This window comes from Callithrix jacchus, chromosome 7, assembly GCF_049354715.1.
Source record: "Callithrix jacchus isolate 240 chromosome 7, calJac240_pri, whole genome shotgun sequence".
Classification (NCBI taxonomy): Eukaryota; Metazoa; Chordata; class Mammalia; order Primates; family Cebidae; genus Callithrix; species Callithrix jacchus.
The window spans coordinates 52,645,735-52,659,229 of NC_133508.1; the positions used below are offsets into that span (position 1 = coordinate 52,645,735).

Here is a 13,495-nt window from a genome sequence, read left to right on the forward strand (position 1 = left end):
TTTGAGGGAATTAATTTTATAACCTGCTTCCCTCTCTTGAACTTTGCTCCATATTCAGTCAGTACTGGGCGACCTGGAACCAACAGGTGGTCTGCTTATGGCTGAGAGTCCAAAGGTCATTGGAAGGCACAATAAGGAACCAGGTATCCCAGTGACACAAAGATAAGGTTCATGTTCTGATGACATAGGAAGCAGTGGTCCTTGAAGGAACAGGCCCTCCCCTGTCCCTTCCACTAGTTAAAACTAAAAAGCTTGGTTTCCCCAACACCCCAGCCAAAAATCAATCTGAACCTTTCCGTCCAGCTTGTGAGAAGTACCTGTGTGTTTCCCAGACTGGGCCAGCCCGCCTCTGACTGTGCCACCTCCTCCCACAGATCACTGCCCTACAGAAAGGCTACAGCCAGGTGCTGTGCCAGACCCTGTCCGGGCGGAACTCAGAAATCACATCCCTGAAGAATGAGGGTGAAAATTTAAAGAGGGACAACACTATCGCATCAGGTGAGCCCTTGCTGTAGTTGGGCCTGGGAGCTGCCACTCCTGCCCCCCATGTTCTTGACCACACCAGACATCACCAATCAACTGCGTACTTCTTGTTACTGAACTTGGCTGCAGCCTCAGAATTCTTCTCAGCAGACCTTTAGGCAATTCCTGTCCATGAATTTGAGTTTGTTCTCAGGAAAGGTTTATGTGCCATCCAGTTCCTAGCCTGTGGCCTGGTTTGGAGTCAGCCCTTGATAAATATTTGAGCAAACGTTATCTCTTAGCTAAAAGGCCTGCTGAGCATGGACCTCACCAGGAAACACACAGGACAGGCTGTGACTCAGGCAGTCCCATGAGCCAGTTTGCTGTGAATGCAAACTAGAATGTGGCTAAAATGGGGCTGCCCGTTTAAGGCACCCAGCCTCTTACCCATCTCACACTGGTAGACTGGGGCCTGAGCCAAAGCATTTTGCTGAGAGGTAGCCGGATACTCAAGGACTCGATTGGGGAATGGGGCAGCCAATTCATGGCCCACCCTTGCCAGACATAGCTATTTCTTAGCCTGGATACATTCATTTATTCGTTCATTCATAACATTTCTTTTTTTTTTTTTGAGACGGTATCTCGCTCTGTCGCCAGGCTGGAATGTAGTGACACAATCTCGGCTCACTGCAATATCTGCCTCCTGGGTTCAAGAGATTCTCCTCCCTTAGCCTTCCAAGCAGCTGGGATTACAGGTGCCTGTCACCATGCCTAGCTAATTTTTGTATATTTAGTATAGGTGGGGTTTCACCATGTTGGCCAGGATGGGCTTGATCTCTTGACTTTGTGATCTGCCCACCTCAGCATCCCAAAGTGCTGGGATTACAAGTGTGAGCCACCGTGCCTGGCTATCATTCAACACATTTGTGGAGCACCTGCTAGACCCCAGGCACTGTTCTAGGCACTAGGGAGAGAGAGCCTGGAGCAAACAGTCAAGATCCCTCTGCTCATGGGGCTCACACTTGGGAGAGGGTGACAGATAATAAGAAGTACACAGATAAATGAACAAGCCCATACCAGAGAGAGGTCAGTGCTCCAGAGGAAATAAAGCTGGGCACCGTGGTGGTGAAGCACTTGGGTGCGGGGGTGAAGTGAAGGCAAATAGCTTAGTGCAAGCTTGTCCAGCCCACGACCTGTGGGCCACATACAGCCCAGGACAGCTTTGAATGGGGCCTGACACAAATTCATAAACTTTCCTAAAATGTCATGAGATTTGTGTGTGATTTTTTTTTTTTTAGCTCATCAGCTATTGTTAGAATGAGTTTATTTTATGCATGACCCAAGACCATTCTTCCAGCGTGGCTCAGGGAAGCCAAAAGATTGGACACGACCCCCTGCCCCGGCTTAGTGTCTGGGTAGGGATATCTCTGAGGAGGTGGGAGGGACTGTCGGGAGGCCCCTGGGAATGGTGTGCCAGGCACAGAGCACAGTGCAAAGGCCCTGAGGCCGGACCAGTCTGCAATGTCAGAGCAGCTGCCGGCAAGTGTGGGCAAGTGTGGCTGGGTCAGGGAACCAGGGCTGTGGGACCCAGTGGGGTCAGGGCAGAGCTGGGGCCACAACACAGGGGAGGGGTTCAGGTTTTCTTCTAAGTGTGATGGGGTGCATTTGGTTTTTAAGGCAGAAAATGACATGTCTAGAGACTTGCAGATCATGAGGCCATTGACAGAGAAAGGGGGAAGAGAGGAAAGCAGATGGGTGGGCAGAGAATGAGTCTGCGTTGGGCATATTGCTCCCAAAATCCCTGCACAACAGGAAACGTGCCTGCGGCTGTGAAAGCTGAGCCTAGTGTGACCCAAGCACAATCGCTGTCCCTACAGGACCCGGCCCCCTGATCCTGGCTTTCCCTCTGCCTCACTCTGCAGTCTCCTCCCCACTCCAGACTTCTACTTCTGCTCTTCCCTAACATGCAATATTCTTGGATACTTGTGAGCACATCCTATAGGCAGGGCTGCTCTGGGCACTGAGCATATAAGGGGCATCTTGCTGGGCCCTGCCTTCCTCCCTGGCATCTGCCCATCACACCCCATCCATGCTGCAAGCCTGTCTGAGACACTGCTTCTCTAATCAGGGAGGTGGACAGACCTGGGCTTGGGCATGGCCTGGGATGCACTACACTCTCACGACTCCAGGTATGGTCCCCGGACCAGCAGCATCAGCATCACCTGGACCCTTGTGAGAAACTCGGAATTTCAGGCCCTGCTCCTGACCTTCCGATCAGAAACTTCATTTAGCAAGCCCCCGGCTGCTGCATGTGCACACTCCAGCTTGAGAAGCACTAGGACGGGTTATGCTGCAGTGACAAACAGTCCCCCAAGTCTCAGTAGCTCACAGTAGACAGGTCCATTTCCTGCTTCTGCCTTGGGCCCATCGTGGGTCAGTAGGGGCTTTGGTCACTGTAACCACTCAGTGACCCAGGCTCACAGAAGCCAACACAACATAAGAGGCAGACAGAGGAACAGGGACTGGATTTCCTCACCTGTCTGAAACAAACAAACAAATAAGACAGAAAAAACATCTGAAATAATGGTTTCCATATCTTGGCCCCAAGAAGCAAGTGACAGTGATCTGGGAGGAAGTGGAAACAGACAAGATAAAACCAGTGATTGCCCCCAGCTTGTGCTGGAGTTTCCAGACCACAGCAGGGAGGGGAAGCCAGATGGAGCCCAGGAGTCGGCTGGACTTGAGGAGCTGGGGGTGGAGAAGCCAGCACAGCTTGAGTTTGCTGGTGGGGCTAGCAGTGCCAGGCAGGAAGGTGCTGCATGGAGAGCACCCCGGAGATCTCAGAGGGTCCCCCTCAATTTTTCAGCAGAGCCAGGCATAATCAGCACGTGCATGTGGGTGGGGAAGGAACCACTCTGGAGGAGCAGAGGGAACCAACTCGAAGCCCACGTGGGCCTGAGAGTAGCTCACTCTCTCCCACCATCCAGAATGGGGAAAGCTTACATGACACAGGGCATGTGGGAGAGACTTGAGCCAAATTCATTCTAGAGAAAAGGCCGCACTGGTCCCACCCAGCAAAGCATGCAGCGAAGCCCCAGAGAGTGCAGTCTGTCTCCAAGGAACTTAGCTATGTCCTGGGACAAAACTCATTTTTACATAAAATTCTGAATCATGTTGTTCCTTATTACACATTCTTGATTGTGCAGTAAAGATTGATTCTTGATCGATACCCAGCAATAAAACTGGGATGAATGTTTTTCTAAGAAAAGGACCCTATAATCCAAAACCACTGCATCTATGCACCCTTCTTCTCACTTTTTCTCGATGTGATAATACAATACTGTATTGGCTATCTGCTGTTGCATAACAAGTTATCCCAAAAAGCAACAGATATGTTTATTTCAACCACTTTCTGTGGTTCAGGAACTTGGGAGTGACTTCGTCTGGCTCAGGGTCTCTCACGAGGTTACAGGAGCTATTGCTGTCACGTCCTCTAAAGCCTGACTAGGGCTGGAGGATCCCCTTCCGGAATGACTGGCTCCCATGGCTGTTGGCTGGAGGCCTCAGTCCCTCACCATGTGTGCCCTTCCCTAGGGCCACTTGAGTATCCTCACAACATGGCGGTTGGCCTTCCCCAGACTGAGTAATCCAAGAGCGAGCAAAGAAGAAACCATAACATCTGTGATGACTCAGCCTGGGAAGTCACATTCCCCGCTTCTGCAGTGCCATATGAGTTACACACGGCAGCCCAGTTACACAAGGCCAGGAATACTAACAGGCAGGTATCACGGGGGCCATTTTGCAAGCTGGCTACCACATATAGTCATGGGTGGCAGGGAATAAACACTATGTGTTAGCCACTCTACTATGTTCTTTATATATATCATCTTTTTTAAGCCTTACAACAACTTTGCAGATACAATGAGAGGTTAAATAGGCCACTAAGCTAGGCTCATGTCTGTGATCCCAGCACTTTGGGAGGCCGAGGCTGGTGGATTGCTTGAGCCCAGGAGTTTAAGATCAGCTTGGGCAACATGGGCAAAACTCTGTGTCTACAAGAAATACAAAAATTAGTCAGGCATGGTGGCACATACCTGTAGTCCCAGTTACTTGGGAGGCGGAGGCAGGAGGATCACCTGAGTCCAGGAGGTTGAGGCTACAGTGAACCATGATTGTGCCATTGCACTCCAGCCTGGGTGACAGAGTGAGACCCTATCTCAAGAAAAAAGACGACTGAGCTAGTAAGTGGTAGAGACGGTTTCCAAACTCAGATGAGTGTGAACCAGCACATCCCCTCCTGCCACAAGCCCATCTCGGGGCCCCTCCCGGTCCCTCTCTCTGCTGAGCCTTTGTTCCCAGGGAGGGCTGATGCCCACAGGTACCACGACAGATGTCTCATATCTCCAGCAACATGCCCTGACCTCTCCTCACTGAGACCTTGAACAAGTGATGTGCAGCGGGTGCTGTCTCAACCCCATTCAAGCTCCCGGGATCCTTGGAGACACCTCCCTTCTGGGTGCCAGGCTCATCACAAACTGGCTGACAGTGGCGGCGATGACAGTAATTCTCACTGCCTCTTTGACCTCCATGAGTCTTCTTTTTTACAGGGATGGTGTCATCTTTGCAAAGAGACATGTTAGCAAAGGATGAGCAAGTTCAACAACTAAAGGAAGAGGTCAGTCAACTAAGAAGTCAGAACAAGGAGAAGGATCACCAGCTGGAAGCGCTTGGCTCCAGAGTGAGTGAGGACGGCTGCGTCACCTTCTTGTAGCTGTCAGCTGAAAAGTAACTAAAGTGAAGTCACGCGATGTCTTGCTTCATTCACCCTGGGCCCTTATTTTAAATGTATTCCTACCTCTCACACCGTGGTGCTAGGGGAAGGGGGATGGGTGGGGGGCAAACGTGAAATGCTCACCTAGAAAGACTAAAACAGCCGGCCAAGTTCTTTGCAGCTTTTCAAAGAACGGCATGCGTGGGGCCCAGAATAAGCAAGATGTAGCCTCAACTCCAGCAAACGTTTTCTAATGCCCATTATAAAGGAGTTTGGTTAATTCCAGCAGCAAATGCACTCTCAGCATGAATACTTCCCTGGCAAGGCTTCATATTAAAGCAGAATAGAATCACTGCACGCAAAAGTGGGCTTCACCTCCTCCAGTCGCCACTGATCTACACAGTCACCTTCGAAGCAGGATGTTTGCAGGTCCAAGTGCAGTTAGACAGGCTTACTTCTTCCCTTAGACTGCAGAGTGCGTGAGAATGTTCTATGAGGAGTGAACCTGCTAGGCCAGTCAAGGGCTGTTTAAAAGTAATTTTGAGGCGTGGCACAGTGGCTCATGCCTGTAATACCAGCACTTTGGGAGGCTGAGGCAGGTGGATCACATAAGGTCATGAGTTTGAGACCAGCCTGGCCAACATGGTGAAACCTCGTCTCTACTAAAAATAACAAAAATTAGCGGGGCACCTGTCATCCCAGCTGCTCAGGAGGCTGAAGCAAGAGAATCGCTTAATCCTGGGAGGCAGAGGTTGCAGTGGGCGGAGATCAGGCCACTGCTCTCCAGCCTGGACCGCAAACTCTGTCTCAAAATTATGATGATGATAATAAAAATAATAATTTGGACTATTTGCAAGTGTACCTCAATGCTCTGACTTTAGAATCCTGAATCTATAGGATTTAACAGTATTTGTGAGGTTTATTTATTTGAAAAAATAAAGACAGGCATTTCAGATGTTCACATGAGTTTAGAATTAACCAAACTCATTTTTAACAGGCGTGTGGTCAGCCCGCCTTGCCAAGCCCTCTGCATCCATCTCCTGAGCAGGGTCACTTCCTGGATTAAAAGTGTTGTCGCTCTTTCAGGTGTGGGGTGTGTGGGTTTGTGGATGTGGATGTGAGGATGTATGTGGGTGTGTGGGAGGGTGTGTGGAAGTGTGTGTAGGTGGGTGGGAGGGTGAGGTGTGTAAGGGAGTGTGGGTGGGTGTGGGTATGTGGGGGGGTGTGGGGGGTGGAGATGTATAAGGGTGTGGGTGTGTGAGGGTGTGTGTGGGTGTGTGAGGAGTGTGATGTGTGGTGTGTGTGGCTGGGTGTGTGGGGTCTGTATGGGCATGTGAGGGAGGATGTATGGGTGTATGAGCATGGGGGGAGTGTGGGTGTGTGGGGTATGTGGACATGTGAGTGAGGGTGTGGGGGGGTGTGGATGTGTGTGGGTGTGAGTGTGACAGGTGTAAATGTGTAGGTGTGTATGGGTGAGTGTGTGGGTGTCAGTGTGGGTGTGTGAGTGGCGTGTGTAGGTATATGGGGGTGTGTGTGTATATGGCTGAGGGGTGCAAATGTGTGTAGGGGTGTGGGGGTATGTATAGGTGTGTGGGTGTGAGGGGTGTAAATGTGTGATGTGTGGATGAGTATGGGTGTGTCTGAATGTGTGGGTGAGGGTGCATGTGGTGGGGGTGTGCAGGTGTGTGTAGGTATGTGTTGACTGTGTGGGGTGTGCAAGTGTGTTTAGGTGTGTGGAGTGGGGTGTGCGGGTGTGTTTAGGTGTGTGTGGGGTGTGCAGGTGTGTTTAGGTGTGTGGGGTGTGCAGGTGTGTTTATGTGTGGGGGTGTGCAGGTGTGTGTAGGTGTGTGGAGTATATGGGGTGTGCAGGTGTGGGTAGGCATGTGTGTGGAGTGTGGGATGTGCGGTTGTGTTTAGGTGTGTGTGGGGTGTGTAGGTGTGTGTAGATATGTGTGTGGAGTGTGGGGTGTGCAGGTGTGTGTAGGTGTGTGTGGAGTGTATGGGGTATGCAGGTGTGTAGGCATGTGTGTGGAGTGTGTGGGCTGTGCAGGTGTGTTTAGGTGTGTGTTCAGTGTGCAGGTGTGTTTAGGTGTGTGTTCGGTGTGCAGGTGTGTTTAGGTATGTGTGGAGTGTGTGGGTGTGTGTGGGGTGTGCAGGTGTGTGTAGGTGTGTGTGTGGCATGTTCAGGTGTGTGTAGGTATGTGTGTGAAGTGTGGGGTGTGCAGGTGTGTGGAGTGTATGGGGTGTGCAGGTGTGTGTAGGCATGTGTGTGGAGTGTGTGGTGTGCGGGTATGTTTAGGTGTGTGTGTGGTATACAGGTGTGTCTAGGAATGTGTGTGGAGTGTTCGGGTGTGTAGATGTGTGTAGGTGTGTGTGGAGTGGGGGTGTGCAGCTGTGTTTAGGTGTGTGGGGGGTATGCAGGTGTGTGTAGGTATGTGTGGGGTGGGGTTGTGCAGGTATGTTTAGGTGTGTGGGGTGTGTGCAGGTATGTGTGGAGTGTGTGAGGTGTGCAGGTATGTGTAGGTATGTGTGTGGAGTGGGGGTGTGCAGGTGTGTATAGTAGGTATGTGGGTGGAGTGTGTGGGGTGTGCAGGTGTGTGTAGGTGTGTGTGGAGTGTGTGGGGTGTGCAGTTGTGTGTAGGTATGTGTGTGGAGTGTGTGGGGTGTGCAGGTGTGTGTAGGTGTGTATGTGTGGTTGTGCAGGTGTGTGTGTAGGTATGTGTGTGGTGTGTGGGGTGTGCAGGTGTGTGTAGGTGTGTGGGGTGTGCAGGTGTGTGTAGGTATGTGTGTGGAGTGTGGGGTGTGCAGGTGTGTATAGGTGTGTGGGGGTGTGTAGGTATGTGTGTGGAGTGTGTGGGGTGTGCAGGTGTGTATAGGTGTGCGGGGGTGTGCAGGTGTGTGTAGGTATGTGTATGGAGTGTGTGGGGTGTGCAGGTGTGTGTCAGGGCCATAGAGCTGACATCAGGTGGGGAAATATGGAGAAACAGTGCCTCTGGCTCTTCTACCCAGCAAATGCATTTGGGTTACTTTTGTCCCATGTCCCCTTCTCCGTTGACCTTGGGACAGGGCTGCCATCTTCTCCAGGCCACACCTGGCGTTCATCAGCACAAGGGCTCCTCGTGAGCAAGGATATTGCTCATGTGAACATCCGAAATGACTGTCTTTATTTTTCAAATTACATATGCTGTGTTAATTTTAGAATAAAAAGTAGAGAAAACTGGAAAGCAAAATTAAAGAGAGAAGAGCAATGCTACCCCAAGAAATCTAGGACAGGACTTGAATGCATATGCCTTCTGTTTTGTTTCTATAACAACCTAGAAAAAAATATATATGTAATAGACATATAACAACAACCTTACACTATACCCATTTTTTAAACTTTAAACAATCACTGTGTTCCCACATTGACAAGAGCTTTTCTCATGGGTCTTTCAGGCTCCCTTATACTCTCTTGTCTGTGCACAGTGGAATCAAACAGCCCCTGGTTACTGAACACGGGCGTTTCCTTTCTGCTCACTACAGCTAACAGTACTCTCAAAAACATCCCTAAACACAGACTTGCTGATCGGTCCGGCCATTGTCCCTATACATTCCTCAAGCAGAATTTCTGCGTCAAAAAGAGGCACATTATTTATGTTCTTAATGCCCCTCGCCAGATTGCCCTCCGAAGTGGCTGTTCCATTTCCACCGCCACTCCCAGGCCAGTGACATCTTGGGGGAGTAAATTGCATAAAGCGCTAAGAGCCGTCCAGGTGCACTCGGGACCCTCCAAGGACATCAGCACAAATTCCTCAACACAGACTCTCTGAAGCTGGGTTTCCCTGTGGTTTACATTGTTGGCTTTTGAAGATGAGAGCATTTGCTGTATGCGTCTGATTTCATGAGTGGAGAACCAGGAATGGCTGCAGGATCCTGTGTGCCCGTCAGACACAAGGGGTCGCCTTTAGGGATCTCTTCGGGTGACCCTCTCAAGGGCTCACATGTGGCCTCGGAGCCCCTCCTTCCCCCGACAGCCCTACTTGGCCAACATCAGCCTCTTTCTCTGTCGTCCTGTTCTCCACAGTGCTCGGGGCTAAAGGAAGAGTTAAAGCAGGAAGGTGCTCACAAGGCGCTCAGGGAAGCCCAGGAGAAAGAGTTAAAACTCTGCAGAACCGTGAGTTGAGCTTCCTCCTTCCACCAGAAAAACCAGAGTCTGACCTTCGGGTTCTTGGTGGGGTGCTGGGCATCACTTAGCCCCAAACCCCGGAGCTCTGTGCGTGCTTGTTTGTTAACGTGATCTCCTCACTCTCTGATCTGCTGCTTCTGTACAGGTGAAGGGACCCCAGGGTTCCCTGGGCAGTTGGCTCTGGCTCCCTCAAGGAGCCAGGCTGGGGTTGAGACTGGGGACAGGGACAGGAGGCTGGCCAGCTGACCACCACATGGTCCCCTGCCCTACCCCCGACCTGTGAGTCTCAAACGTATGTTCCACTGTCCCAAGTTTAATCCTAAACACGCACTGTTGTTAACACTTCCTGAGGTATTTATTTAAACACACCATTTATTTATTTACTTACTTATTTATTCATTTTTGAGATGGAGTCTTGCTCTGTCACCCAGTCTGCAGTGCATTGGCATGATCTCGGCTCACTGTAACCCCAGCCTCCCGTGTTCAAGGGATTCTCCTGCCTCGGCCTCCCAAGTAGCTGGGACTACAGGCGCCCACCACTACGCCCAGCTAATATTTGAATTTTTAGTAGAGACAAGGTTTCACCATGGTGGCTAGGATGGTCTCGATCTCTTGACCTCATGATCCGCCTGCCTCGGCCTCCCATAGTGCTGTGATTACAGACATGAGCCACTGCACCCAGCCTAAACACAACCATTTAATATCTACTTGTAAAAACAAAATAAAAAGTTATTTGCTTTATATGGAAGGTAACCAAAAAAATAAATACAATGATAACAGGACCATCAGAGTGAAAGGAGGTGTATTCCCCATGCCCTCCAAATCCACCGCACACCTCACTAGGTGTGCATTTTCCATTCATTGGGAAGCTCAGCTTCTCTGGCATGCTCTTCTCCACACTAGCGCTGTTCCTCCAGGCCAGGAGCATTTTACTCCCTGCCTCAAACAAAAAAAGGAACATTTTGCTGTTCTGTTCTTCCAGACCTTGCCTGTTGTGTCTTCCAAACAGCTGCCCCTTTAGATTCATCTCAAAAATATACCCCAAGAGCAGGGTGTTTCTAATGAACTGATGGACATCCTGTAGTGCTTAATCCAGGACCGAACTGACCTCCAAAAGAAACTAATTTCCTTTATGCAGAACTTTTAATGTATCAGTTGAAAAACAGTCTATTTTGCTTGTTATTGTAAAACCTTCCCCCGGGAGAAAGAATTAAACAAGCTGATACCACACAAGGTTCCACCTTAATGAATGGGATGCGAGGGGTTCGAGGGCTCAGACCTCGCAGCCAGCCAGGAAGGCAGCTCCTGCAGTCCAGCAGGGAGGTTCACTCTGTTGTTGAATCTTTCTCAGCAAATCAAAGACATGGAGAAAGAAATGAAGAAGCTTAGGGCGGAGCTGAGGAAGAGTTGTACTGAACAGAGCGTGATCTCTAGGACCCTGAGAGAAAAGAACAAGGTACGTAGTGGACGCCCGGCCCAGACAGTGCTGTGGCCAGGAGCTCCCCACTCACCACCCGTGTTAGTCCTCGAAGTGGCCTATGCTGCTATTAACCCTTCTTACAGCTGAGAAAACTGAGGCTCACACAGGGAAAGGGACCATGTTCACTCCACAGATAAAGTAATTGTGGCAGGATTTGAACCCAGGTTTGTCTGACTCCAGAGCCCTGTGAGTAACCTCACTAGGCCGCACTGCCTTCTATGACTGTTTCCTGGTTTGTTTGGTAAATGAGACCCTCCCGCCTGCCAGTCCCTGTGAGTTTAGTGTTGCGTAATTATTTTAATGCTCCTTCCCATCATGGGAAAAAAAATTGCACACTCCAGACCTGTGCTATCCACTACAGCCACTAACCATGCATGGCTATTTAAATTTAAATCAAGGCATGGTAGCTCACTCCTGTAATGCCAGCGCTTTGGGAGGTGGAGGCAGATGGATCCATCACCTGAGGTCAGTTCAAGACCAGCCTGGCCAGCACGGCAAAACACCGTCTCTACTGAAAATACAAAAATTAGCCAGGTGTGGTGGCGCAGGCCTGTCATTCCAACTACTAAGAACGCTAAGCCAGGAGAATCACTTGAACCCAGGAGGCGGAGGTTGCAGCAAGCCAAGGTCATGCCACTGCACTCCAGCCTGGGCGGCAGAGCAAGACTACATCTCAAAAAAAAATTAAAATTAATTTAAAATAAATGAAACAAAATGTCGCTCCTCAGTTGCACCAGCCACGTTCCAAGTGCATGGTAGCCACATGTAGCTGGCGGCTGCTGCACTGGACCGCACAAATATGGAAATTTTCATCAGCGCAGCAAATCCTATTGTTTTAAACTAATGGTGACCTCTTTAAGCAACAATGACCAATTGAAGAGTTGTATAAAAGATGCTTATGGATCACACATATTTTAATTTCTTTTTACTGAAAATTTAAGAGTCCTGAGCAGTATGGACAGAGTCTATTTCTTTCCATTTGAATCATCTACTTTATTTGATTAGAAGATGGTTGTCATTGAGAAAACTTATAATTTTTTTTAAAATAAATAAAGATAGAGATTCACTGTGTTGCTCAGACTGGTCTTGAACTCCTGGCTTCAAGTAATCCTCCTGCCTCAGCCTCCCAAAGTGCTGGGATTACAGATATGAGACACCACTCCCAACCACAACTGAGAATATTTTAAGAACAAATCTAAAAGGCAGAGGAATTCTATGTGAAGGGAAGTTCTCAGGTATGATCTGAGAAATAAAAGCAAATCTAGATTTTTCTCCAATTTTATTTAATATGAATGTGAGTATAGTCACCGGAGATCAAATCATTAAAACCTCACAAGCTGAAATGTATACTACACCAGGATCACATCATAGGGATAGTATCAAAGCCTGCAAAAGTTGGCCAGACATAAGTAGACTTGGCAGAAATAATTAACACAAAATTCAAATCAACAGTTAAAACTACACAGAGCCGAGCGCGGTGGCTCATGCCTGTAATCCCAGCACTTTGGGAGGCTGAGGCAGGTGGATCACAAGGTCAGGAGATCGAGACCATCCTGGCTAACACAGTGAAACCCCATCTCTACTGAAAAGAAAAAGATTAGCCAGGCATGGTGGCACACACCTGTAGTCCCAGCTACTCTGGAGGCTGAGGCAGGAGAATCACTTGAACTCAGGAAGTGGAGGTTGCAGTGAGCTGAGATCGAGTCATTGCACTCCAGCCTGGGTGCAAAAAAAAAAAAAAACCCTACACAGAGTAAAATTTATTATCGATTAAAACTTAAGAGAAAAATCAAATATTCTTGTCCAGGTGAGGTAGCTCACACCTGTAATCCCAGCACTTTAGAGGCTGAGGCAGGAGGATTGCTTCAGGCCAGGAGTTCAAGACAAGCCTGGCAAACATAGTGAGACCCTGTCTCTATGAAAAATTAAAATAATCACTTAAAAAATCAAATATTCTTGAAAAGGTTTAGATTTGTAAAATATAATCTGGGGAAAATGGACATGGTAGAAATGACAACTACAAAAGAAAACACACATTGACAGACCTGTGATTGGTAAATATTTGATAGGATCCAGAAACACTTATAGATGAGTCAAATATAATTTACCTACAAAAGAACCGATCCAGATAAAAACATTTTAAAGAGACTAACGTGAAAATGAAAACATTTGGAAAGCTGTTAAACAATTGGTTTAATGAGCTTCGCTCTGGAAAATGTCCTCCCAGTGAAAATGAATTGACTCGGTATATTTTTCTTTTAAATAGTTGTAGTAATGAACATGGAGTCAAAATGCTCTCTGGGCTATCAGATTTTCTCTAAGCAAGGCTTTGGCTGCATTCCACAAGTCTTATTACGTAGTAGTATCTTCATTATCACTCAGATCGAAAGAGTTTCCCAATCCCATTGTGTTATTTCTTCTTTCACCCATGGGTTACTCGGAAGTTTATTTCCTAATTTCTAAAAATATGAGGGTTTTCTATTTACCTTTTCTGTTACTGATTTTTAGCTTAATTACACTGTGGTCAGAGAACATCTTCTGGGTAACTTCAGTCCTTTGATATTAATCGAGACTTGCTTTATGACCTGCATGTGGTCGACTGCAGTTCCACACGTAC

General features: G+C 48.5%; 1 protein-coding gene across 32 annotated transcripts in view; it reads left to right on the plus strand.

Moving 5' to 3' along the window:
* Positions 1 to 13,495, plus strand: part of FHAD1 (forkhead associated phosphopeptide binding domain 1) — a 148,624-nt gene that overhangs the window by 54,736 nt on the left and 80,393 nt on the right. For 30 of the 32 annotated variants that reach the window (XR_013519807.1, XR_004745736.3, XR_008482586.2 and 27 more), the window contains 4 exons: positions 375 to 498; positions 5,070 to 5,200; positions 9,297 to 9,386; positions 10,750 to 10,854. Coding sequence is in view for 27 of the 32 variants with exons in the window: in XM_035307802.3 (XP_035163693.3) it covers positions 375 to 498; positions 5,070 to 5,200; positions 9,297 to 9,386; positions 10,750 to 10,854 (450 nt within the window). In the remaining 5 variants the exon portion in view is untranslated. The remainder of the gene's footprint in view (positions 1 to 374; positions 499 to 5,069; positions 5,201 to 9,296; positions 9,387 to 10,749; positions 10,855 to 13,495) is intronic. The other 2 variants (XM_054258775.2, XM_054258776.2) reach the window with 1 other exon arrangement.